At 48.2% G+C, this 25599-nt stretch overlaps 2 protein-coding genes across 3 annotated transcripts in view; both read right to left on the bottom strand.

Annotated features, from left to right (window-relative positions):
• OGT (O-linked N-acetylglucosamine (GlcNAc) transferase) overlaps positions 1-17497 on the bottom strand; it is a 29269-nt gene extending 11772 nt beyond the window's left edge. Inside the window, exons 1-12 of one of the 2 annotated variants that reach the window (XM_068163629.1) lie at positions 17287-17497; positions 13541-13721; positions 12257-12500; positions 10545-10613; positions 7476-7592; positions 4596-4675; positions 3760-3955; positions 3410-3550; positions 3101-3201; positions 2770-2923; positions 2568-2669; positions 1174-1353 (exon numbers count right to left, since the gene is read on the bottom strand). In XM_068163629.1, coding sequence (XP_068019730.1) covers positions 1174-1353; positions 2568-2669; positions 2770-2923; positions 3101-3201; positions 3410-3550; positions 3760-3955; positions 4596-4675; positions 7476-7592; positions 10545-10613; positions 12257-12500; positions 13541-13721; positions 17287-17323 — 1602 coding nt within the window. In that variant the 5' untranslated portion in view covers positions 17324-17497. The remainder of the gene's footprint in view (positions 1-1173; positions 1354-2567; positions 2670-2769; positions 2924-3100; positions 3202-3409; positions 3551-3759; positions 3956-4595; positions 4676-7475; positions 7593-10544; positions 10614-12256; positions 12501-13540; positions 13722-17286) is intronic. The other variant, XM_068163631.1, reaches the window with a different exon arrangement.
• Positions 17498-19733: 2236 nt separating this feature from the next.
• Positions 19734-25599, bottom strand: part of TAF1 (TATA-box binding protein associated factor 1) — a 43504-nt gene continuing 37638 nt past the window's right edge. Inside the window, exon 40 of the mRNA XM_068163628.1 lies at positions 19734-20495. Within this exon, the coding sequence (XP_068019729.1) occupies positions 20279-20495 (217 nt within the window). The 3' untranslated portion in view covers positions 19734-20278. The remainder of the gene's footprint in view (positions 20496-25599) is intronic.

Raw genomic sequence — 25599 nt, 5'->3', positions numbered from 1 at the left:
CTGACACCTCCACTACAGCAAGGGCATTAGTAAACCCCAGAACAAATCAAACACAGAGCCTGCTCATTAGCAAGGGGTTCACTAGTGGCAAGGTCAGGTTCCAAGCACTACAGATGCTGGAAAGGATCCAATTTTGGGAAACACTATCACACAGCTGCCTAGAGCTCTTTTACTGTCATGAAAGAGGAATTTACTGGTTTTCCAGAATGCCCCCTGCATGTATTAGAATAAACCTTTATTAGAATAAACCAAACCAGGTTGGAAGAGACCTTCAAGATCATCGTGTCCAACCCATCAACCAATCCAACCCACCCAAACAGCTAACCCATGGCACCAAGCACCCCATCAAGTCTCCTCCTGAACACCTTCAATGACAGCGACTCCACCACCTCCCCGGGCAGCCCATTCCATAGCGCAATCACTCTTTCTGTATGGAACTTCTTCCTAACATCCAACCTGAACCTCCCCTGGCACAGCTTGAGACTGTGTCCTCTTGTTCTGGTACTGGGTGCCTGGGAGAAGAGACCATCATCCACCTGTCTACAACCTCCCTTCAGGTAGTTGTAGAGAGTGATAAGGTCACCCCTGAGTCTCCTCTTCTCCAGGCTGAGCAACCCCAGCTCCCTCAGCCTCTCCTCATAGGGCTTGTGTTCCAAGCCCCTCACCAACTTTGTTGCTCTTCTCTGGACTCATTCCAGCAAGTCAACCTCCTTCCTAAACTGAGGGGCCCAGAACTGGACACAGTACTCGAGGTGTGGCCTAACCAGTGCAGTGTACAGGGGCAGAATGACCTCCCTGCTCCTGCTGGCCACACTCTTCCTGATGCAGGCCAGGATGCCATTGGCCTTCTTGGCTGCCTGGGCACACTGCAGGCTCATGTTCAGCCTACCATCGACCAGTACCCCCAGGTCCCTCTCTGCCTGGCTGCTCTCCAGCCACTCTGACCCCAGCCTGTAGCACTGCATGGGGTTGTTGTGGCCAATGTGCAGCACTTGGATGTGTTAAATCCCATGCCGTACTCAGTGTGCATTCAGTGTTATTTACCTAGCAATGTCCTATCTGCCTGCAGAGCAGACTCACAAACTTTACAGAGCCTAACAATAACTACTGACTATCAGATTTCCCAGTAGGCATAGGCAAAACCACAAACCCCTTCAACCATAATTGTCCCACCTTGTCCAAACAGAGATTTCCATGCCTCTCTGCAATAGCCTTCCTAAAACTGTGAGTAAGGGGATAGAGCATGCTATGATGTGGGTGAACAGAAGGCAGTCTGTTTTTCTCCAGTTGATCAGCTACAATGCTAACCAGCTTCTTCATTCTTTCATCATAGTCTGTCCAGTCACAGACAATCTGGAAAAAATAAAATTAAACAAGGATTAGGTCAGCAGCCTCCTTTGATCTGGATCAGACATTTCACAGGTGGAGCAAGGCCTCTGTGAGAGACTAAAAGTTTGTCTCTCTTGGTGTGAGTCAACAAAGATAAAATCACTTGCTGCTTGCCCACAATTGCTGATATGTGTTGAGCAGAGCCACGGGAAGGAAGGTGCAAAGAATCCTGTCTACCAATCCTGGATGCAAATCAGCTTGTGGTTGCATAACACGGGACTACAACAATGGACCCAAGGACCCAGCCATCATGCCTTTAGGGCAAGATAATCTCCACCCATCAAGTACCCTGGGAAGGGTGCACCACCTGTTTCCTGATGTGTAATGAGTGTGGGGGTTTGTCTGGATGGAGGCCAAGGAGGCAGAGGGCCCCCCTCCAACCCCCATCCAGATCTCTTGCCCAAACACACAGAAATGCACAGAAAGATCTCCGGGGGAACGATACCTGGATGTTTACCTAAGGATTATTTCCTGCCCCTGGAATTCCTGAGGGACATTACTTGGACACATACCTAAGGACTAAAAACTGTATAAAAGACTGGAGCCACTACTGGCTACCTGGGAGAAAAACGGAGATGAAGGAAAACACAGGAGACGGAGCATGCCGCTGAGAAGGGAAAGCCCGGGACAATGCTGCTCGACCATGCCGCTGAGAAGGGAAAGCCCAGGACAATGCTGCTCTACAGACCCAGGCTGCCCAGAGGACCACAACTCTTCTCCAGCCAGAGACTCAGCACCGTTCCTGTACCAACCCAACATCTCCTGCAGCACCTTTCCTCCACAGACTCAAACTGTCTTGGGGGGAGGGTGAGGGATGTGGTAATATAATTCCTTTCCTCTTCTCTCTCTCCTCTCTCTCTCCCTCTCCATTTTCTCCCTCTCCCCTTCTTATTTCCACTTTGTTTATGTAATAAATAGCCTAGCTGTTGATATTTTGGCCTCCTTTGTGCCTCTAATTTCACAACACAGGAATATTTAGAAGAACTGTGTCTCCGGACCGAGACAGCTTCTTCCAAAAAATGGAAGTGAGACCTTCAGTAATTCCTGCTGACAACTGTATAACCTTATCTTTCAATTCAAGCTGTAAGCCTGCTCCTTACATTTAAATTAGTGATCAGCTGAGGTGATCAAGCTGATTTCTAACTCTTAAAGTCCTCTCAAAGCCTCATCCTGCTCACCTGCAAACAGTGGGCCAAGTTGCAGTAGGCATCTGGGAAATCAGGTTTCAGTTTCAGAGCAGTGCGGTAAGAGGCAATGGCTTCTGGTATATTCCCTGAATCCTGCAAAGACACAGAAGTGTGTCAGCAGATAAAAATACACTCAGGGCAAGTACTCACGGTGCCCCACCACACTCCCAAGTGAGCTATTTGCATGTGCTACCTTGTGAATAGAGGCCAGGTTGCTGTGTGCATCAGCAAAAGCTGGGTTTATCTGAATGGCACGGGTATAGCACTGCAGAGCTCCTTGAACGTCCTGCATCTCCTTCAGAGTATTGCCCATATTGGAATAAGCATCTGCAAATGTGGGGCTGATTCTGAGAAATACAGGTAACATTAGTGAGAAAAGCTGCTCCTCCAATGAGAAACCATATCAGATCTGGCTTGCAAAAGCAGCTATCTGAACTAATATACACTTTGTCAAGTTTCTGAACAAGTGTAGGCCAGCCTCCTGTTACAAAACGCTGGGACTGTTACAGAACATGTTCATTTACCTGATAGCCTCCTTGTAATGCATCAGAGCTTCCTGTAACTTCCCTTGCTGCTGCAGAACGCTTGCTAAATTGGAATGGGCAGCAGCGAACTCGGGGAACACCTGAAACAAAGCAGAATGTGTCTCTCAAATGCCCCAAGTAGACTGCATCAGAGAGCCACCGGTGCGTTTGCTACTCTTCTTTTAACACGACTCAACTCTCCGAGTAGATGCTTCTGCATTAACACCCCAAGAGGAAAAAAACTTCCCTGGCACAGAGCACACTCCCAACACTAACTCCCCAGCTCTCCTTCTCCACAGCCAACCATACCTCGAGAGCCTTCCGGTAGAGGCGGACAGCTTCCTCGATGTTCCCCTGCTCCCGTTTGATGTTTGCTAGGTTGTTGAGTGAGTCTGCATGAGTGGGACAAAGTCGAAGAGCTGTATTGTAGCATTCTTCTGCTTCTACCACCTTGGAAAAGAGGAATATTGTTAACATGGGACTATTTCTTCCAACAGCAACGTGTATAAATCACTACACTGCATTATGTTAAGCAGAGCCCCTAAATTACTCTTCCTCCTGACTGAGACTAACATCCCATCTTCATAAAGCTGGCATCACCTGCTAAAATAACCTTTCAGTGTCCTTTTAAAAATGTTCAGAAGGAAAGCACTCCTTACACTGCCTTTCTCCTTCAAGGCGTTGGCCAAGTTACAGTAGGCATCTGGGAAGTGGGGCTGCAGCTCAATCGCCCTCCTGTAGGTGTCTATTGCTAGGTCTATCAGTCCTTGCTCGTAGTAGACACAGGCAAGGTTGCCGTGCACAACTGCGTGATTGGGGCTCAAACTCAAGGCTCGTAGGTAAGCTGCTACAGCTCTGTAACAAGACAAAGAAAGCAAATGATCACCCACAAGGCAGCAATTACATTTACCTTGCTCATCAAAAAGATCCCATGTGAAAAAACAGACTTTGAGGGACATGTGTTAACACACAGAGGTGTCTGTCCTGTAAGATGTTCCTGAGAACACTGAGAGAGCGCACTGTCTGAATTGAAAGCCCAGGCAAGGGATGAAGTATTTTTATCTGGATTATTTTAAAGCCATGCAGAATTCTGTAGTGACTACCAGACTTCAAGAAATACTTAGTAAAACAGCCATGTTTTCCTCCCACCCAGTGCTGTAAGTCTAGAGAAAAAGAGAAGCTTTCACTCATTTTCTTAAACCTCCTTCATCATTAGGATAAGCACGAGAACTTTGCTCCATTTTTTCCCAGTTTCATATCCAATTGCAACAATATAAACAGTATCACAGTACTGCATGTCTTAATCCTAACCCAACACACATCTCATGCTTTACCCTGCAAACTGCATCGTCCAACACCGAGCTCTCTCTTCTATGCTCCTGTAGCACTCTACGCATGACTGATGCATTCAAACCAGCCTTCCAGAGCAACACAACAGTATGCACACTTAATACATCTGCCAGGACACAGACAGTGACAGTACTGATCTGCTTACCTGTCAAATATCCTTGCCTCCTTCAGGACATTTCCCAGATTGATGTAAGCATCCAAAAAATTTGGGTCAAGTGTTACAGCCTGAAAATATTTTGTAAGTAACAGTTTTGAGCATTAACAAAAAACATTCTCTGTGAAACCTATTTGGGGCTTTCTTTACTTCAGTCACTATTTAACTAAAAGAAAACATTCTCACTCCCTTCAAAACTATTAAAACAAAGAACCTTAAGAACCAGTAAGGTTGGTGAAGGTGCAGTAATAAGCTACAAATGAGTCAGGCCACACTCTTTCAATCTTTCCCATAGAAACTGTTATTTCCAAATTAAAATAGGAATAGAATAGGAATGGGAATACAATGGGAATAGAATGAACCAGGTCGGAAGAGACCTTCAAGATCACATCCAACCTATCAACCAACACCACCTAAACAACTAACCCATGGCACCAAGCACCCTATCCAGTCTCCTCCTGAACACCTCCAGTGATGGTGACTCCACCACCTCCCCGGGCAGCCCATTCCAAAGGGCAATCACTCTCTCTGTGTAAAACTTCCTCCTAACATCCAGCCTAAACCTCCCCTGGCACAGCTTCAGACTGTGTCCTCTTGTTCTGGTGCTGGCTGCCTGGGAGAAGAGACCAACCCCCACCTGGCTACAAACTCCCTTCAGGGAGTTGCAGAGAGCAAGAAGGTCTCCCCTGAGAGGCTCCTCTTCTCTAGGCTAAGCAACCCCAGCTCCCTCAGCCTCTCCTCACAGGGCTGTGTTCCAAACCCCTCACCAACTTTGTCGCCCTTCTCTGGACACCTTCCAGCAAGTCAACCTCCTTCCTAAACTGAGGAGCCCAGAACTGGACACAGGACTCGAGGTGTGGCCTAACCAGTGCAGTGTACAGGGGCAGAATGACCTCCCTGCTCCTGCTGGCCACACTGCTCCTGATGCAGGCCAGGACGCCATTGCCCCTGCTGGCCGCCTGGGCACACTGCTGGCTCATGTTCAGCCTACCATCAACCAGAACCCCCAGGTCCCTCTCTGCCTGGCTGCTCTCAGCCACTCTGACCCCAGCCTGCAGCACTGCATGGGGTTGCTGTGGCCAATGTGCAGAACCCAGCACTTGGATTGGATACTTTATAATCTACCACTAATGAGAGACAAAGCCAAACAGAATCATGAGCAGTTATTTTTGTAAATCTTAACTCAAACTGTCCACCACATCTTAAATCCCATGTCAGGTCACTTCAAAAACTTGAGAAATGAGTATAAACTGAATTCAAATGCTAGCTAGATACAAACTAGAAGGTATCAAACAATTAGTTAATGACACCAATCTAGAGAAGTCTGAAACAACAGTGGTGAAAAATAATCCTGGAGAAGAATTAGTACATCACTTAAAATTGTTCTCCTCAGTTACTCAAAGGACAGTAATACCTGAAACAAAATCACAATGAACAATTATTTTAAGCAGAAAGTTGCCTCCCCCTCTCACATGAAACATAAAAATCATTAATCCCATCAAATCTGATAAAAAAAAATAGTAATTCCAGAACAGAACTCTGAAACACAACCTAATGAACTTCCTTGTATTTAACAGGTGTGTGAAGTCCCTAGGGCAATTCTAAACATCTCTCTAGTGGCATACAGGCAGGCAGAGATCAGAAAGCTAAAACACAATTAACATTGGCATTGAGTGCACCCTCAGCAAGTTTGCTGATGACACCAAGCTGTGTGGTGCAGCAGACAGGCTGGAGGGAAGGGAGGCCATCCAGAGGGACCTTGACAGGCTGGAGAGGTGGGCACAGGCAAACCTCATGGAGTTCAATAAGAGCAAGTGCAGGGTCCTGCATCTGGGTCGAGGCAATCCCAGGCACAAATCCAGGCTGGGCAGGGACTGGCTGGAAAGTAGCCCTGAGGAGAGAGACTTGGGGGTGCTGGTGGACAAAAAGCTCAACATGAGCTCTCAGTGTGCACTTGCAGCCCGCAAAGCCAATCAGATCCTGGGCTGCAGCAGGAGAAGTGTGGCCAGCAGGTCGAGAGAGGTGATCCTCCCCCTCTACTCAGCCCTGGTGAGACCCCACCTGGAGTACTGTGTCCAGTTCTGGAGCCCCTATTACAAGAGGGATGTGGAGGTGCTGGAAGGTGTCCAGAGAAGGGCCACAAGGATGGTCAGAGGGCTGGAGCACCTCTCCTATGAGGACAGACTGAAGGAGTTGGGGCTGTTCAGTCTGCAGAAGAGAAGGCTCCGAGGTGACCTAATTGTCGCCTTCCAGTATCTGAAAGGGGCCTACAGAAAGGCTGGGGAAGGACTGCTCAGGATCTCAGGTAGTGCTAGGACTAGGGGGAATGGAATGAAGCTGGAGGTGGGGAGATTCAGGCTGGATGTGAGGAGGAGGTTCTTCACCATGAGAGTGGTGAGACCCTGGAATGCGTTGTCCAGGGAGGTGGTCGAGGCCCCGTCCCTGGGGGTGTTTAAGAGCAGGCTGGATGAGGCTGTGGCCAGGCTGATGTAGTGTGGGGTGTCCCTGCCCATGGCAGGGGGGTTGGAACTAGATGATCCTTGTGGTCCCTTCCAACCCTGAATGAAACTATGAAACTATGAAACATAGAATGCTAACTAACAGGATCACAAGAAAGTCTCTGCTGATCAAAACATTTCCATCAGCTGTAAGCAGAGGACTGCACATACATTAAAGCCTTGGAATGGGTTGTCCAGGAAGGTGGTCGAGGCCCCATCCCTGGAGGTGTTTAAGCCCAGGCTGGATGAGGCTCTGGCCAGGCTGATCTAGTGTGGAGTGTCCCTGCCCATGGCAGGGGGGTTGGAACTAGACAATCCTTGTGGTCCCTTCCAACCCTGACTGATACTATGACACTATGACTGGCTTAGTTACCTTTTCAAAGTGATGAATTGCAAGCCAAATTTCTCCTTGGGCATTGAAAACACAGCCAAGATTACTCCAAGCCACTGCAAAGTTTGGTTGAGTCTCAATTGCTTTTAAGTAACAGGCCTTGGGACAGTTAAAGAAGAGAGATACAAGGGAAGGGGAATATTTGTAAAAAGAAAAAAAAAATGAGAAAAAACAATTGTTAGTATGCCTTCTCTAACCAGCCAAAAGTGACCCTGCAGTATAGGCTAGCTTGCGCCAAAACTAATGCGCTGCAAACTGTTGTTGATCCTGCGCCAGCGCAAACCAAAACCCAGGTGCAAGCCCACCATTGTTCAGTTACGCTGGTCACCAGTCAACACGGCTTTGGGCACCACCTCACCTCACCACACCCCCTTGAAGTGCAGGAAAGCCAGACTATTACTGGGGAGGAGCAGCTTTGCTGCAAAAGGAGATTGTTAACTGTGAAATGTTGAAAAGCAGAGAGAAATTACTTCTAAAAAGGGAAAACTACAGGAGGACATGAAACCGCTCTTGGGTTGGAACTGTCCTTTTCAAGCCAGGTGACACACCTGATCCCACCTTTTGTTTCCCTCCAGCACCTTCAGTTATCTGCAGCTCCCAAACCTCAAATGACAGGATTGCACGAAGGTTTAGGTCCCTGTAATGCAAGCGCAAGAAGTCGCTGCGCATCCTAACGAGCACGGCGCCACGCTATCGCTGCCAACTGCTTTGCTACGTCCTGATCCACCCTAGGTCCAGTGAACGGCCAGCCAGAATCATTAATCTACCAGACAGGCCCACAGAGAAATTTGCACGTTCAATTTGATGTCTGGACTGGAAATGTCTCGCAACCCGATTCCATCCAAAAGGCCGCAGTGGCCTGGAGCTTGGGCAGTCCCCCAATCAGAGATTAATCGTCTAGCCGACCGTTCACGAGGGCTGTTTTTCGCACGCAACGCGCGTTACCGCTGCGCAGCCTTTGCGCTACTGCAGGATCACAGCGCATCATCAGAAGAGCAGAACGCTGCAATCCAAACAAAGAAGAAAAAAGGAAAAAAATGAACAACCAGAAGAGTTAGAAGCTTTTACTATTTAACTATCTCCAATTATATCTTTTTTTTTTTATCTTTTTTTTTTTTAAATATTAATTTACTTTTACTTTTATTTCTTTTGAAAGAATTGTGGCTACTAGTATAAAACATTCTTACATTACTTGCTCGTAATTAAATACTTTAAGCTGTTTCTGAAGCCACAAGACAGAAGATTCAGGCATGGAGGCAAATGGTTTTGCTGTGGCAGTTACAAACCCGTTACCATATTTCTCATCATGTGACTTTTCGGTGCGTTCCTTGCTGGAAGAGGAGGAGGAGGTGTGTGTCTGCCCTAGATCCAGGCCTCGAGCTCCCTTCAGCGAGGCACCTTACGCATGGAATAGGAGGTTTCACCCACCTGAAACCTTCTAAATACAATATCAGTGGTGAAAAAACCAAAAACAAGAGAGAAAATAAAACAAGATCATTAGTAAGAGTTCAACAAAGCAATTGCATTTTTTTGGATATGTCTTAACACATAGGCATGAGGACAATCTGTCTGTAACAAGGGAGACATGCAGAAGGGAGAGGGTTAATCAGGGCAATTGCATACAGCAGGGGCTTTTGGATTTTTTTTTTTGGAAGAAAGGCTCTGAAATATCTACAAAGAAATTAAATTTTAGTTCAAACAGTAAGGAATCTGCTGGCTTGATCTTTCAAATGGACTGATGACCAAAGAAACACGTTGCAATTTACTCAGGATGGTTTTTCCTCGTTTATTAAGATCTCACAAAACGGAATAACACTTTCAAACTAGGTGTCTCCAGAGCTCTGAAACAAAGAAGTCAGCAACCTAAGGCAGGCGCAGTGGCTTGGCCTATACCAGTCACACTAAAGCTGCAGTGAAGTGCAGTTCATGTTAGCTGTCCGCTTGGTAGGCTGAGAACCAAATGTCTCAAAAGACGTCAAAATCTGAACGATACTGCGAATTGTTTTCAACCTGGATCTGACCGAATCAATCAGGCTGCCCTAGGATGGTATGCACATCCAAGTTGTGAAGAGAAATCCAAACAACAATGAACTTTGAAGCTGCGCTCCCACTGCCCCTCCCCGAATGGTGCTGCAGCCAAACAGACAGCTACGCTGCTCGTACACTCCACTGGTTAGCATGCGCGTGGGGCTTGGAGCGACAGACGCGGAGCCCAGGGGGTTTGACTGCTCCACACTCCTCACCCCTGCAGCGCGGACGCGTAAGGTGGCTTGTAACAAGACGATTTCTTTGTACAATCCGAGTTTTAACATGCCAAGAAGTTTAATCTCATCTTGGTGTTTGAATTCTCAGTTTAGGAAACACAAGACTGCTAGAAGCCACCTTTCCACTACAGCAAGTTTTCTTTCGATCAGTTCATTTCCCAAACAAACCAGCTTTGTCCTCCTGATGTCTTTATTTTGGGGGAGGGGAAAGGGAAGACATGAAGAACAGATAATTGGGGGGGTTTGCACACTGCAGCTATTGATCATTTACTAGCCTTTCTTCCACTATGGAGGGAAGGGAAAAGTTAAAAGAATAAAAATCTTTAAAAGCCAATATTACAAGATAACATTTGGATAAGTTTCTTCTCCACTTACAAGCCACAAAGGACTTTAGAAGAGCAGCATTTTCAATAGCACCTGCATCGTACAGGGATCTCGAGCTAACCACAGGCTCTCTGCTTGGCACCAGCAGGCAAGCCTCAGGTTTGAAGGACTTTTACTTATTTCCAGATAAGAGGATGATGGAGCCCCTGCCCGATACGTCAGAATGGTATCAGATAGTCTAGTTCAGCAGGAAGGCTTGGTAAGGTCCCGTTTCTTGACTTAAAACCAACTTTTAAACATGGACATGCCACATCTCGCCCTGCAACTACTCTGGGGTGTGTCAGTGCCTTCAGTTTTCAGCAGTTTCTCAGACTGTCTGTAGGTCAACGCAGATCTGAAGACTTGGTGCAAAGTTCAACTTTTCAAAACACTGACGTTTACATGTATGCTACCCGACACCTACCTTGGCTTCTTCCAAGCGACCCAGGGCTTTGAGCAGGTTCCCCAGGTCACTACGAACACAGTACAAGTCCTGAAAAATGGAAGTCACACTATCAGCTTCACAACTTCAGACACCCCAAAGGCCTTCAACAGAGAACTTAGAATGTCCCACTCCTCTACAGCTCATTTTAAACTCTTAGTAGTTACATCACATTATTTTTCTTGACCTAACATCACATTCAGTGCAGAACCATACTTTATTTAGAATAACTTTCGAATAAACCAAACCAGGTTGGAAGAGACCTTCAAGATCATCGAGTCCAACCCATCAACCAATCCAACCCACCTAAACAACTAACCCATGGCACCAAGCACCCCATCAAGTCCCCTCCTGAACACCTCCAATGACGGCGACTCCACCACCTCCTTGGGCAGCCCATTCCAATGGGCAATCACTCTCTCTGTGTAGAACTTCTTCCTAACATCCAACCTAAACCTCCCCTGGCACAGCCTGAGACTGTGTCCTCTTGTTCTGGTACTGGCTGCCTGGGAGAAGAGACCATCATCCGCCTGTCTACAACCTCCCTTCAGGTAGTTGTAGAGAGTGATAAGGTCACCCCTGAGTCTCCTCTTCTCCAGGCTAAGCAACCCCAGCTCCCTCAGTCTTTCCTCATAGGGCTTGTGTTCCAGACCGCTCACCAACTTCATTGCCTTTACTGATTTTAGTACTGTAATAATACAATGATACAGAAGTAGAAAGTAGTGTTTCATACAATTCCCTACTATATAGAAATAGGAATGAAAACCAAAACCAAACACCCCTTCTCAAGAGCTTTCAGTTCTTTTGCCAAATGTGTTTGAAGACCTTCTTTTTTTAAGCATGGCCTGTATCCTTAAGCGTCACCACTGCTGCTACAGCTTTTAACTAGATCAGACACAGAGAAGAATCACTCTGTATTTTCCCCACCAATCTGCCCATTTTCAGCAGCTGTGCCACGTGTTCTTGTTCTTTCTTTTGTAACCACAGCACAGACTGCAAGTGTATTATCTACCAGTAGAGATCACAGAGAATGGGGACTGAAGAACACAGCTGAACGAGACTCTGAGCTCCTGCTGGACTAGGTTTGTATTTGCTTTTCCAAAGGGAAAAGAACACAGGCACGCCAGATCCATGCCTTTGAACTTCTTTTTTTGACAAAGCAGATGACCAAACAGCAAGAAGGCATCTTTATTATGATGAGCAGTACTAGAGAAAGTAGCTGAATAGGATGCAAAAGAAACAGGCATCTGATAGACTGTTTATTAAAATGTCAATTTGGAACAGTTACAACCAAAAATCCAAATACCTTATCTGTTTTCCAAGAGTCAATTTACAGATCTCACAGTCAAGCCTGAGCAGTGATTCTCTCACTGTAGTACTACTGCCTTAAGTCACCCATATCTAAGTATGAAAACTTCTGATGTTGGTCAAAACCAAACCAAATCTCAAACTAAAGTTCCTTGTTTTTCTGTTATCTCAAACAACAAGCAGATCTTACTGTACTGCAGCAAAAACACTGTGACTTCCAAAGATCCTTAATGACCTTGCACTAAACCATTACATTAAGAAGATCATTAACTTTTTGCTGTACAGATTAGAAGGAAGAGTTATCACTAGCTCAATTCTCTGAAACCGTTTGTGTCCTGGGACAGTAGCAAAGTATGGAGTTCTATAAAATGGAAAGTGTTACTTACAGGGTTGTACTGAAGGGCAGACACATATGCCTGTACTGCTCCTTCCATATCACCTGCAGCTACCAGTGCAGCAGCCAAATTAATATATCCATCAATGAAGTCTGGTTTGAGGCGCAGTGCGTGTCTGTAATGCTCAATCGCTTCTTGAAGCTGTCCACGTTCCTTGTACACATTGCCTAGATTTGAGTAGGCTTCGGCCAGCAGGGGGTTCTGTTTAATTGCCAAAGTGCTGAAGTGTGCAGACCTGCAGAAAGTTAGGTAAGTCAGCAAAAAAGATCCCCCCCAAAAAACAGCCACCCAAACCCTGACCCCACCCTGGAAGCTGAGTGTCTGCCTGTTTACCCAGTTACTCCATGTGCATGCTTAAGTGAGCTGAACATCCGTCCAAGAAATCGAGACTTAACTTGTATGTTTAGTTTCTTCTGGCTTAAATTATCACCTCACCTGTTCCTATTTTAGATTCTACTGAAGACAGACAACTCATTCATAATCAGTAGGGTTCAAATCACCCCACCAAGCCTGAACTCAACACACAACAGAAGTCCTTTGAAGCCTCTTCTAGCATGTGCATGCTTTAAGCAATGTTCCACTCAGGAAACAACTGACATATAGATGTAAAATTCTGTCATATCCTGTGGGGATGTGCCCACAGTATCCTCCCTCATTTTGTTTTCCCATGTCTGAACCATTACTACTAATTCATTCAGAAATCTACATAAAATGAATAGCAATCAGAAGTTCTTAATGCCTTCAGCAGCACATGCAGATCTACAGCTAGAGCAGGTGAAGCTCAAAATGCTTGAGGCACAGAAGGCAAGATTGGGAACAGGGAATCAGAAAGAATGCAGCCCACTTTCAGATGACAGAAATCCAGAACTGATCATGCCACTTCACAGCAAACAGTCATCCTTGAAGCTTGGGAAAAAACCCAACCAACCACCTGACAAACCTCCACACTGCCTTTGTTTACAGAAGTAGATACCCACAGCGCACACAAGCGTGGCTGGCACTCCAGTATTACTGTGTACAGTGTAACATGAGAATGACAGCAAGGGCTGCTGCTCAGTGTAGAGCTACTGATTCCACTTGGGATTTCTTTTACTCAACTACATTCTAAAAGAACATTGGTGTTGACCAGTCTTTACTGCTGTCATGGAGTCAGCTGGCATTTGCATTTAGCACTTAAAAAAAGCCATGTTAAAGCAGAACTTTTGTCAAATATGCTCAGCACCGTTAGAGGCATAAACTGCAAAGAAAGCTCTGAGGACACCTCCAGTCTCCTACCTGTCCAGTCTGCGACACTGGAAATGGATGGAGGATAACAACAGCAGCACACCGGTGTTATCAGGCTCTTGTCTCCAGAGCTGCATGCAGTGTCTCTCTGCTGCTTCAAAGTCTCCTGCCTGATACTCACGATGAGCCAACTCCGCTAACCCTTGGAAGGAAAGCATACGTTTCGTTGGTTCTGGAGAGTCACCGAAACATTTAAGGGGGGGAAACAAAAAGTTAGATAATGGGAACCAAACAAAACAAACAAAAAAAAACCCACCAAACAAAACCCCACAGACCACACATACACAGCAAGATGTGACAAAGTGCACACAGCTGAACAATGGCAATGTTTGAAACTGCACAGAACGCTAGAGCTCATGGCAGCCTGCACTCTCCCATCTTCATGGCCTAACCTGTTACTGTGGTGCTTCTAACACCATCTGTAAAAGCCCCAGAGTTCAGCAGCTAACAGGAAACATGCAGACTCCAATTACTGCACTTTTAAGTAAATAATTCCCAATCACCCCCACAATACAAAGACATGCCTGACATGATATGGTACTTTGGTTCACAGCAGCAGAAACGCTGCTAACACAAGAATTGCTCTCCCCACTCCACCCCAATACCATGAATCTTATGTCTTGGACTATTAAAAGCAAGCTCTAAAAACTTAACAGGCAAACAAAGTATAACAAAGGATTTGAACAGAAAAATGTTTTGCTAGGCAGTAGTGAAAACTCTTTCAAAACACACAAAACCAAACCAACTACCAAAGGCAATATGGCAAATTCCTTGCCATCCTCTATAACTCTTCATTCCCTTAATAAACCCAAAAATTGCCATGAAACAATACCCAATGAGACAGACACACACTTCAGAGATCATGCAACTAGCCTACAGAAGGAACCACAGGTGACAGCAAAGGAGTTCCTGCTTCTGGAGGCTTAGCTGGAAAGGGAGTGACAAAAGGGTTTTAGGTTTTAGCAGCTAAGATACAACAGTGGAGAACAAAAATACTCCAACAAAACACCACCTGCTTTAGATTAAACAGCCTTAAGCATGGGAAGTAAGCAAAACTTAAATGCACAGCTCTGTAATACAACATAGACAGGTGCAGCTTGGAATACCCAACTGCTGACAGAACCCTAGAGAAGTGCTCCCCTTCAATCCTGCCCTCGTGCCAGTGACTCTTCCTACTGAAAGGTTTGAGTTTTGCAAGTATCTCTCTTTTTTGGCTCCTGAGGTTCAGCACTTCCAGCAGCCTGCAGTCACTTAATTCCATTAATGAAACACTTCCCACCTTCTCACCTTCACCTAGAGAGTTTGAAAACGCTGAATGTAAATGCAGCAGATCAACCCTTCCCAAAGGAAGGAAGCACCTCACTATCCGAGTGCACCTACCTTTACAGTCAGGCACTACAGAAACTCCCAGACTCTTTAATTCACATGGGAGAACTTCAGACAGATTGCAAAATAATCACAAGGAGATTGGGTACAGAGCTACCTAGGGTTCACTTTCTGGAATTGAGATAGGTGCCAGTTATTGAAATTGTTTTCAAGTTGACCTTTTTAGCACCAGCAGGTTTTGAAGATAAGGCTGCAAACACCACACACTAACTACATCTGGTTTTCCCGATTGTCAGCGCTAAAAACTTGCCTAGTGGAGCTAGCAAAGCTCCCTCACGTTCAGATACTTGACAAATTACTAGCCAACCATCTTAATCCAGATCGTGTTCCTGTTTTCTAGAAGCTTAGCTTTACACTTTCCAAACGGTGAGTAAGGGAGAAGTGCCTTTCACCAGCTGGTTAAAATGACTGGAAATAAACAAATACAGCTGTTATTTACGTGAGAATGACGGCGCTATTTCTGGAAGCCCAAGGTGCTATGGGCAACAGCGGTACTGTGGTACCAAGACACCGCTCCTCACTCCTCACTCCCTCCTCCTGCCGTCAGCAGCCTCACAGGTACGGCCCCTCGGGCAGTCGGCTCTGCTGAGTACAGACAGAGAGAAACCGCGCAGGGGAAGGAGCGTGCCTCATGGACTCAACTGGGTCATTTCTTGTTCAAATATAACAGTCTCGAGGCTTTAAGATGAGTTCTTTTGACCACTTAGAAGTTTCCAATCTTTATCTCAATGCTACATTTTGCCTATTTAAGCAAAATGTGAACGTGAAGTTGAAGTTCTCAGGGTTAAGAGAGAAGGTGGTATGTGAAAGCACCGTATTGAACTTCTGGGAATAAGAATTGGTAACAAAAGCAACAAACTGTTGCAACGAGCACACCAACAGCGATATGCTGACGTTCTCTTTCATTTATCAAGTCCTCTTACAAAACAAGCCTACTCCCAGAAGAGATAAAGCAAACCACTCTGCCAAACAGCCAGCCACCCACCTCCAAACGTGTATTTTAACAACGATCCTTGGGCTCACTGAAAAGCAGGAAGCTCACAGCCACGTTACAAAAACCAAAAGGAGTTAAACTTCCAATAGAGGGTTGGCTGGAAGGAAAGTTCTGCAATCCAAAGATGCAGCCATCAGTAGTTGCTCACTGAACCCACTTCTAAAGAAAACAACCGCAGTGAAGAGTCACCATCAGAAGAGTTCCTTATCACAGTCCTGCACACAGGAACGTAATCTAAGTTGTGCTACCTGCTCTGACTATGACCTTGGAAAAGCCTCGAGCATGCCGTGACAGCCACATCCCCTGAGACTTCCACACCACCAGCAAAATAAAAACCATCACGAAGTATCGCTGACAATCCTGAGACCACTTTTCTTCCCCAGGAAGAACACCCTAAGCACTTACCACATAGTCGTGCTCAACCCTACTTCAGATAAAACCTAGGCCGGTTTCTGTCTGGGAGGTGCGGGGGGCGAGCATCAGACTCTCCCCCCAGCAGGCACGTTATTTCCACCTCCACAGACCACGGCTGCAGCACAACTAGATACACAGCTCCAGCTGAGAGACAGCGAAACGCCACACTGCAGCTCTCCATCTCCACCATTTCCCTTTACATCCTGCACTGCTCGCACACCTTTCTCCTACTTTTCCCAGGCATCGTCTCAGCTTTCCATACCCTTTCTTGCCGCTGGTTACAGAAGCCCTCAAAACTCTGGAGGATAAAGCTGTGCTGTATTTTCACCTTTTCATTAAGCAGAACGCCTCTTTTTCTTGTTCTACAGGGAACACAGATTTGTCCTCTTCTCTTGCCTGTCCCTCAAGTTCCGGATCTATAAACTAAATGAAGGACAGGCTCTTTCTCAGCCAGAACACGCTTATTTGACTGTCCCAGCCTTAAAGAGCGTACAGGGAGATTCTGGACCGAGCAATATGCGTGTTCTGGGTCAGGTTCTATTAGTTCGTCCTCCACACAAACGCAGTCAGCCGGTACTCGGATTACTTGTACCACCAAGACCTGCACTAAGAACTAACCGCAGCACGTTCCTTCAGCACCGGCCCGCCGGCCCCGGCCAGGCAGCACCGACGGGAGCCCACCGTGGGACAGGCCCGAGCCCACCCCGAGGCGCGGGCAGGGAAGGCCGTAGCGGGAGCCACCGCCTCGCCTAGGCCGCCGCTTCTGGAAAGTTCCGCCAGGAGCAGGCCCGGCGAGCAGGGAGCGCCGCATGCGGGTCGAGCCAGACATACCCCGGGGGCACAGGCGCCGAACGGCCCCGGGCGAGGGCAGGGCCCGGGCTTCGCGGGGCTGCGGCGCTGCTGGGCACCGGCGCGCCCGTCCCCGCGCGGCAGGCCACAATACCTGTGCTGTCAGCCACGTTCCCCACGGAGGTCGCCATCGGGAAAGCGGGACAGGGAGGCTCTGGCGAAGGCAGCGAACGGACCGCGGGTGCGGAGGGGCCCACAGGGCGGGTGGTGCAGGACCAGGCTGCCCGCAGTCCCAGCGCGCTGAGGCAACGGCTCCCGAAATGGCGGTGGCAGCAAACTGCCGAATGGCTGCTGCCGGAAACAGCTCCCCCCGCAAGTAGTCCGGGCGGAGCCAGCCTGCGGTCCCTTATGAAGCCGCTGTGCGGCGGAAGAAGCCGTACCGGAACTTCCGGCGAGCCAGGCGCCGGCAGGAGGCCGCTCGCCAATCGCAGATCGATCTTTGTCGTCGCGTGTCCCTGCCGGGACAAACCCAGCGGCACTGCGCGTGCGCAGCTGGGCTCAGCCCGCGCATGGCCTCCGCGCCCCCATCCGGCTCCCGGCGGCGCTGGGGGTGGGCAGAGGCTCGGGGCCGCAGCGCTGCGCCGAGCGGCCGTAAGAGCAGTGGGGGTTCCAGCCTCCTCGCGTTTCATCTGCATAGCCTCAGGTGATACCGTGCCGTAGAAGTGGCTGCTCTGTTAGCCTTTGTTTCTCTAACCGAGAGCACAGCTGGAGAAAGAGACCAGCTCTGTCGGCCGCGGAAGCGGAGATAGTGAGTTGTGGAAGGAGGCAGGATGGAGGTGGAAGGTGTCTTTAAAAATTAAGAGATCACTAGAGGAAGTTGAGATCACAGAATCACCCACCTCGAGATCAAGTCCAACCCATTACCTATCAGCCAACACCTCCTGACAACTAACCCATGGCTCCAAGTGCCACATCCAATCCCCTCCTGAACACCTCCAGGGATGGGGACTCCACCACCTCCCTGGGCAGCACATTCCAATAGCCAATCTCGCTTGCTGGGAAGAACTTTCTCCTCACCTCCTGCCTAAACCTCCCCTGGCACAGCCTGAGACTATGTCCTCTTGTTCTGGTGCTGGGTGCCTGGGAGAAGAGACCAACCCCCACCTGGCTACAACCTCCCTGCAGGGAGTTGGAGAGAGCAAGAAGGTCTCCCCTGAGCCTCCTCTTCTGCAGGCTAAGCAACCCCAGCTCCCTCAGCCTCTCCTCACAGGGCTGTGCTCCAGACCCCTCCCCAGCTTTCTTGCCCTTCTCTGGCCACCTTCCAGCAGCTCAACATCTTTCCTAAACTGAGGAGCCCAGAACTGGACACAGGACTCAAGGTGTGGCCTAAGCAGTGCTGAGCACAGGGCACAATGAATTCCCTGCTCCTCATGCAGGCCAGGATGCCCTAGGCCTTCTTGGCCCCCAGGCACACTGCTGGCTCATGTTCAGCTGCTGTCAACGAGCACCCCTGGCTCCCTTTCTGCCTGGCTGCTCTCAGCCACTCTGGACCAGACTAAGAATACCCACAGGCTGGCTTTATCTCCATTCCATGCAAATCACAAAGAGCCTTCTCTGCTGCTGTCTCATCAGGGGTCTTGCTGTAAATCAACAAGAGACTGTCCTGCCTGGATAACAAACTGAACACAGTCTGAGCTGCTGCACTGTTAGGACAGAGTGCAGGCTTAAGAGGCAGCTGGATAAGAACTTCTGTGCCCAGAGAAAAGCCTGATTTAAATGAACACACAGTACATGACGCAGGGGGGGCACCTGTGAAGGGGGACATGCAGCAGGCAGATGGGGAAGGCTGTAAATCCCAAATACCTCAGCCAGTGGGGAAAGGGAGAAGGAAATCTGTATCTGGGTGTGAGGATAAAAGGGAAGCTGTGCCTTCCAGCAGTCTAAGAGATTCCACAGGGATTAGTATCCTGTGGACTCTCCCTTTATTCAAATAAAATGTTACAGGACTCCTGTGTCTCTGTTGTGAATGTGAACCTCTAGCAAGGGACCAATTTTCCTTACACAGGAAAGGTGATAAATTGTGAGGTCAGCAGCTTTCCTGAAGATGAGAAAGATGTTAAGCAATTAAGACTCTCACTAAGGACTCCACACCTCTCTGAGCATGCTTTAATCTCAGAATCAATTAGCGAATAGGGCGAGCATCAGAGGGGAAGGAAGTCAGGGGGATTCTTCTTGAAGCCCCTGCCCCAAAAGTCACCAGAGGGTGGGAGATCTTTGCATACATTAGCATGATGAATATGTTAATCACTGACAGAAATTTAGTGACTATGCCTGGCATGCTGACCTGTGTTCTCCAGAAGAGGCTCCTTGGGTGCTCCCATAGCTGGAGTGAGGCCCTGTGTGCCCAGCCCTAAACACAAAGCTCCAACCAGTGCTGGGGAGGTCACTGGCTGCTTTCAGTAAGAGAAGCAGCAGAACTGCAACCCCAGGGTCTGCACCTGCCTGCCAGGGGACTCAAAATTAATCTCCTGCCAATACTGAGCCTTCCTGAAGATTCCAATTGCCAAATTCTGATTTCTGGGACTAATTGCAATTCGAATATACATAGAGAGAGGCAGCTGTTTACTGAAGTATTTAAAGTTACTAGGCAACTATCAAAACCAGTCAAGGGTAAAACTTCAGACACTGTGTTCCTGCAGTGGTCACAGAGAGAAACCTTCCCTTGATGAAGTGAACATCATTTTATAGTTGTTTATCAACATTTTGTCCCAAGCAAGCATTTCTTTCCTGACAGCTGTGCTGCATCCATCAGGCCAGTATTAAGAGCAATCAGTGTATAAATACAGACTGAAGAACAAACCTTACAAATCTTCATATGGTACAGGCTACAAGAAACCAAAAGTCAGCTGGACATGCTTGTCTAAAGCTTTTTTGTCAACATTTACTCAGTCACAAAACATGTTTTTTTAACCAATTAAAATACTATGTATAAAAAAAAACCCAACCAAACAAAAAACCCCCAAACAAAACCCCAAGTCCTCCTTGTTGGCAGTCCACACTACGCTGCTCCTTATACCAAAATGGGACCAGAGAAGTTCAGGGAACTCAGAGCAGCCCAGGATGATCACCACCTCACAAAAGCTGGTTTATTCATCTGAGTCCAGGTCACTGTCTCCTGCAATGGAATGGAAGTCCTCACTGTCTTCCTCATCCTCTGAGAGATGGACCTGACTTAACACACTTGGTCCACAACGCTGCTGTTCCTCCTCCTCCTCCTCTTCCGAGATCTCATATCCTCCAATGCTGCTGAAACTCGTATCTCTCGTGTTGGATTTGGGGTCTGGCTCTTCATAGCTGCCATAACTAGAAGAAAGAAGATACTCAGACTATACTACTCATACATTTCAAACCAGCTGTCGATACCAACGACTTTGGATTTAACTCCTGTGTAACTTCTCTGGCTTGATGTCCTTGTGGAACACTTGGAACCACTGTGCACTTCAATCCTGTCTATAGCTAGCTTTTTAAAACACAGGAACAGTTCTGATGAAGCAATTGTCTGCTAGCATCATCACCCCACTCTGATAGGGAGGAAAATCAAATCATCCACTACTTTCCATCTGCATCCTTTGCTGCAGACTGAAAGAGGCCAACAGCCTGTTCTCAGCATCTTCTCCAGCATTTTCTGCTGGCTATTGTCAAGGTGCTGGCCTGGACCAAGTATTTGCCTGACCCAGCACAGCTCCATGCATTAAGGGACTGGATTGCATGAGAAGAAAAAAAGCAGAGCAGAGAGTCCAATGCTAATACCTTGCAGGATGGCCAGAGGAAGAAAAGGAAGTCAGTGTTCTCTCAGCTGAACAGAAAAAAACCAACCTGATAGTTTCATAGTTTCATTCAGGGTTGGAAGGGACCACAAGGATCATCTAGTTCCAACCCCCCTGCCATGGGCAGGGACACCCCACACTAGATCAGGCTGGACAGAGCCTCATCCAGCCTGCTCTTAAACACCCCCAGGGACGGGGCCTCGACCACCTCCCTGGACAACCCATTCCAGGGTTTCACCACTCTCATGGTGAAGAACCTCCTCCTCACATCCAGCCTGAATCTCCCCACCTCCAGCTTCATTCCATTCCCCCTAGTCCTATCACTACCTGAGATCCTGAGAAGTCCTTCCCCAGCCTTCCTGTAGGCCCCCTTCAGATACTGGAAGGCGACAATTAGGTCTCCTCGGAGCCTTCTCTTCTGCAGACTGAACAGCCCCAACTCCTTCAGCCTGTCCTCATAGGAGAGGTGCTCCAGCCCTCTGACCATCCTCCTGGCCCTGCTCTGGACACGTTCCAGCACCTCCACATCCCTCTTGCAATAGGGGCTCCAGAACTGGACACAGTACTCCAGGTGGGGTCTCACCAGGGCTGAGTAGAGGGGGAGGATCACCTCCCTCGACCTGCTGGCCACACTTCTCCTGATGCAGCCCAGGATCTGATTGGCTTTGTGGGCTGCAAGTGCACACTGAGAGCTCCTGTTGAGCTTTTTGTCCACCAGCACCCCCAAGTCTCTCTCCTCAGGGCTACCCTCCAGCCAGTCACTGCCCAGCCTGTATTTGTGCCTGGGATTGCCTCGACCCAGATGCAGGACCCTGCACTTGCTCTTATTGAACTTCATGAGGTTGGCTTGTGCCCACCTCTCCAGCCTGTCAAGGTCCCTCTGGATGGCCTCCCTTCCCTCCAGCCTGTCTGCTGCACCACACAGCTTGGTGTCATCAGCAAACTTGCTGAGGGTGCACTCAATGCCACTGTCCATGTCCCCCACAAAGATGTTGAATAAGACAGGTCCCAGGACTGATCCCTGAGGGACTCCACTTGTCACTGGCCTCCACTGGGACATGGAGCCATGGACAGCCACTCTTTGGGTGCGGCCATCAAGCCAGTTCCTTATCCATCTAGTGGTCACCCATCACACCCATGTGTCACCAGCCTGGAGACCAGGATGTGGTGCGGGGCAGTGTCGAAGGCTTTGCTCAGGTCCAGGTAAACGACATCAGTTGCTCTCCCCTCATCTATTAATTTTGTCACCTGCTCATAGAAGGCCACCAGGTTGGTCAGGCAGGATTTGCCCTTGGCAAAGCCATGCTGACTGTTCCCAATCACCTCTTCACTATTCTTTTGAGCGAGTAGTGACTCCAGGAGGATCTGTTCCATGATCTTTCCAGGCACAGAGGTGAGACTGACTGGCCTGTAGTTCCCTGGTTCCTCCTTCTTGCCCTTTTTGAAGATGGGGGCAATGTTTCCCCTTTTCCAGTCTGTGGGGACTGCCCCAGACTGCCAGGACTTTTGAAATATAATAGAGAGGGGTTTAGCAACCTCCTCTGCCAGTTCTCTCAGTACCCGTGGGTGTAATCTGCGGGTCCCATGGACTTGAACACTTTCAGGTTCTTCAGATGATCACCAACCTGATCTGCACTTACCATGGGCAGTTCTTCCTCCCCGTCCCTGGCTTTGACTTCCATAACATCAGGAGTGTGGCTAGAGGCCCTTGCAGTGAAGACTGAGGTAAAGAAGTTATTAAGTACCTCAGCCTTTTCCTCATCACATGTGACCATGTCACCAGTTTCCTTTCTGAGGGGGCCCACACCTTCCCTAGGCTTCTTCTTCCCATTAATATACCTGTAAAAGTTCTTAGTATTCCCTTTAATCTCCCTGGCTAGATTCAACTCAAACTCTGCTTTGGCTTTCCTGACCAGGACTCTTGCTGCTCGGGCAGCTTCCTTATCTCCCCCCTGTTCTACCTGTCCTTCCCTCCACTTCCTGTAGAGTTTCCTTTTAAGTAATAGTGTGTCCAGTAGCTCCTTGCCCATCCAGGCAGGCCTCCTAGCATTCTTTCCTGCTTTTCTCTTTGTTGGTACACAGAGCTCCTGGACACAGAGGAGGTGGTCCTTGAATACTGACCAGTTGTCCTGGGTCCCTCTTCCCTCCAGGGCTTTGTCCCATGACACTTTGGCTAGCAGATCCCTGAAGCGATCAAAATCTGCACGCCTAAAGTCTAGGGTCGTGAGCTTGGAATACTTCCTCCTGATTGCCCTGAGGATGTTAAATTCAACTGCTTCATGGTCACTGCAGCCAAGGCCGTCTATGAGCCTCACCTTGCTTACCAGCCCTTCCCTGTTGGTGAGAACAAGGTCCAGCATAGCACCATTTCTTGTTGGTTCCTCCACCATTTGGAGGAGGAAGTTGTCTTCTATGCAGTCCAGGAACATCCTGGATTGCTGGTGCCTTGCTGTGTTGTCCCTCCAGCAGATGTCCGGGTGGTTGAAATCACCCATGAGGACCAGGGCTTGTGACCTGGAAGCCGCTTCTATTTGCCTATGGAGGGCCTCATCTGCTTGGATCTGCTGGTCAGGTGGCCTGTAGGAGACCCCCACAGTAATATCTTCTTCCCCTGTCCTGCCTTTAATTTTGACCCATACACTCTCACCCAGCTCATCATCCCTCCCCAGTTGGAGCTCCACTGATTCCAACTGGCTATTGACATAGAGGGCAACACCTCCTCCTCTCCTTCCCTGCCTATCCTTCCTAAAGAGTTTATACCCATCTATGCCTACATCCCAGTCATGGGATTCATCCCACCAAGTTTCAGTAACAGCCACTATGTCGTGGCATCCCAGCAGCACAGTGGCCCTTAACTCATCCTGTTTGTTGCCCAAGCTGCGCGCATTTGCATAGAAGCACTTCAGCTGGGCTGGCCCTGTCCTCCTCTTGTGCCAAATCCCCTCGGTTTCCACAGAATGTCCTGGTGGATCATTCGTGGCTTGCCTCAGGGTAGCAAGTTGAGAGCCCTTACCAGCTCTCCTTCTCTCTACTGCTGGTGAGCTGCCCCTCTGTTTGTCACCAGCCAGCAGGAGACTATTAACCCCTTCCCCCTTCAAATCTAGTTTAAAGCCCTATCAATGAGCCCTGCCAATTCCTGCCCCAGGATTCTTATTCCACTCTGGGACAAGTGTGTCCCATGAGTTGTTTTCAGCTCAGGTGCCTTGAAAACCAATCCATGATTGTGGAACCCAAAGCCCTGTCGATGGCACCAGCCCCTGAGCCATGAATTGATCTGTCGGCCCTTCCTCAGTGTGTCCTCATCCATTGCTGACGTTAGAGGGATGGCAGAGAACACGACTTGAGCCCCTGATCCCTTTAGCATTTGCCCCAAGGTTCTGAAGTCTTTTTTAATAGATTGTGAGCCTCTCATTGTTACATCGTCACTGCCCACCTGAAAGACCAGCAGTGGGTAGTAGTCCGAAGGACTCACGAGGTTGGGAATTCTATCTACAACCTCTTTTACTTGGGCACCAGGGAGGCAGCTGACCGCTCTATGAAATGGGTCTGGTCTGCATATTGGGCCCTCTGTTCCCCTCAGTAGGGAGTCTCCTATGACGATGACCCTGCGAGGTTTCTTTTCTGGGTAAGTTTTGATGGCTGGCCTGAGGCAACCTGTCATTGGTGCAGCTTCTGACCTTCTTGGGTCCTCGACCTTACCAATGACCTGTTCCTCCTGCAGAGCCTCATACCTGTTCTGTAACTGCACTGGAGGCAGCGTGCTGCTCACAGGAGCAGACTTCCTTTGTTTGCATTTCTTCCGTCGGGCAGAGACCTGTTCCCATTGGCCCTGCTCATGGGGGTTACTACAGGGAGGTTGAGAATCTTGCTTCTGGGAAGGTATCAAACTCCCTGTTCCCCTAAGTGTTACCCCCTGTTCTGGTTTAGAAGAGATTACATTATGGGAATCGTCAATTTTCTGCTCGCCATCTCTTCTATCTCTTAGCCTTTCCACCTCTTCTTTTAGTTTGACCACCATGCTCATCAGATCACTGACCTGCTCACACCTGAAACAGGAGCTGCTCCCTCCAGCCTCCATGTCGAGTGCCAGGTTCCAGCACTCACTGCAGCCACCTACCTGAACATCTGCATGCTTGTGTGTGGTCTCTGTTTGGGTGCCCACTGTCCTTCTGTTAGCCTTTGCTCTAGTGGTGACCATCTTGCAGTAACCACCCTCTCCACACGGCTTTTTTTTGCCTTTTTTTTTTTTTTTTTTTTTTTTTTTTCCCTGTCAGTGAGAAGGCTGAGCTGCGCTTCTCAAGCGCAGATATTCTCAAGATATTGCTGTACTTGGCATTATGTCATAACGGAACTCCTCCCAAAACACAGAATGTGCATACTCCTATTCTTTTGGGCTTACCTAAACTTTCAGCTAAGGAAATTCTTATCCTTGGGAGAGAAAAACCCAAACAAAACCCCATCAGCTAAATCATTCTTTAACTTCTCCTTGTGGTTTCAGAGAAAACCTACACAAGTCTTTATTTGTCCTGCCTTCCAAAACCACTGGGTACAGGAAACCATCTAACCTACAAGATAGAATTTTTATCCTATTTGTTTTTCATTTAAACTAATGTTTTTGCTACTGAAAAATCTAACAGCAA

This window comes from Melanerpes formicivorus, unplaced genomic scaffold, assembly GCF_026170545.1.
Source record: "Melanerpes formicivorus ecotype bairdi unplaced genomic scaffold, bMelFor1.0.p_v2 SCAF_73, whole genome shotgun sequence".
NCBI lineage: Eukaryota > Metazoa > Chordata > Aves > Piciformes > Picidae > Melanerpes > Melanerpes formicivorus.
Note: the sequence above shows the minus strand (reverse complement) of the source record. Positions and strands in the feature narration are given on the sequence as shown.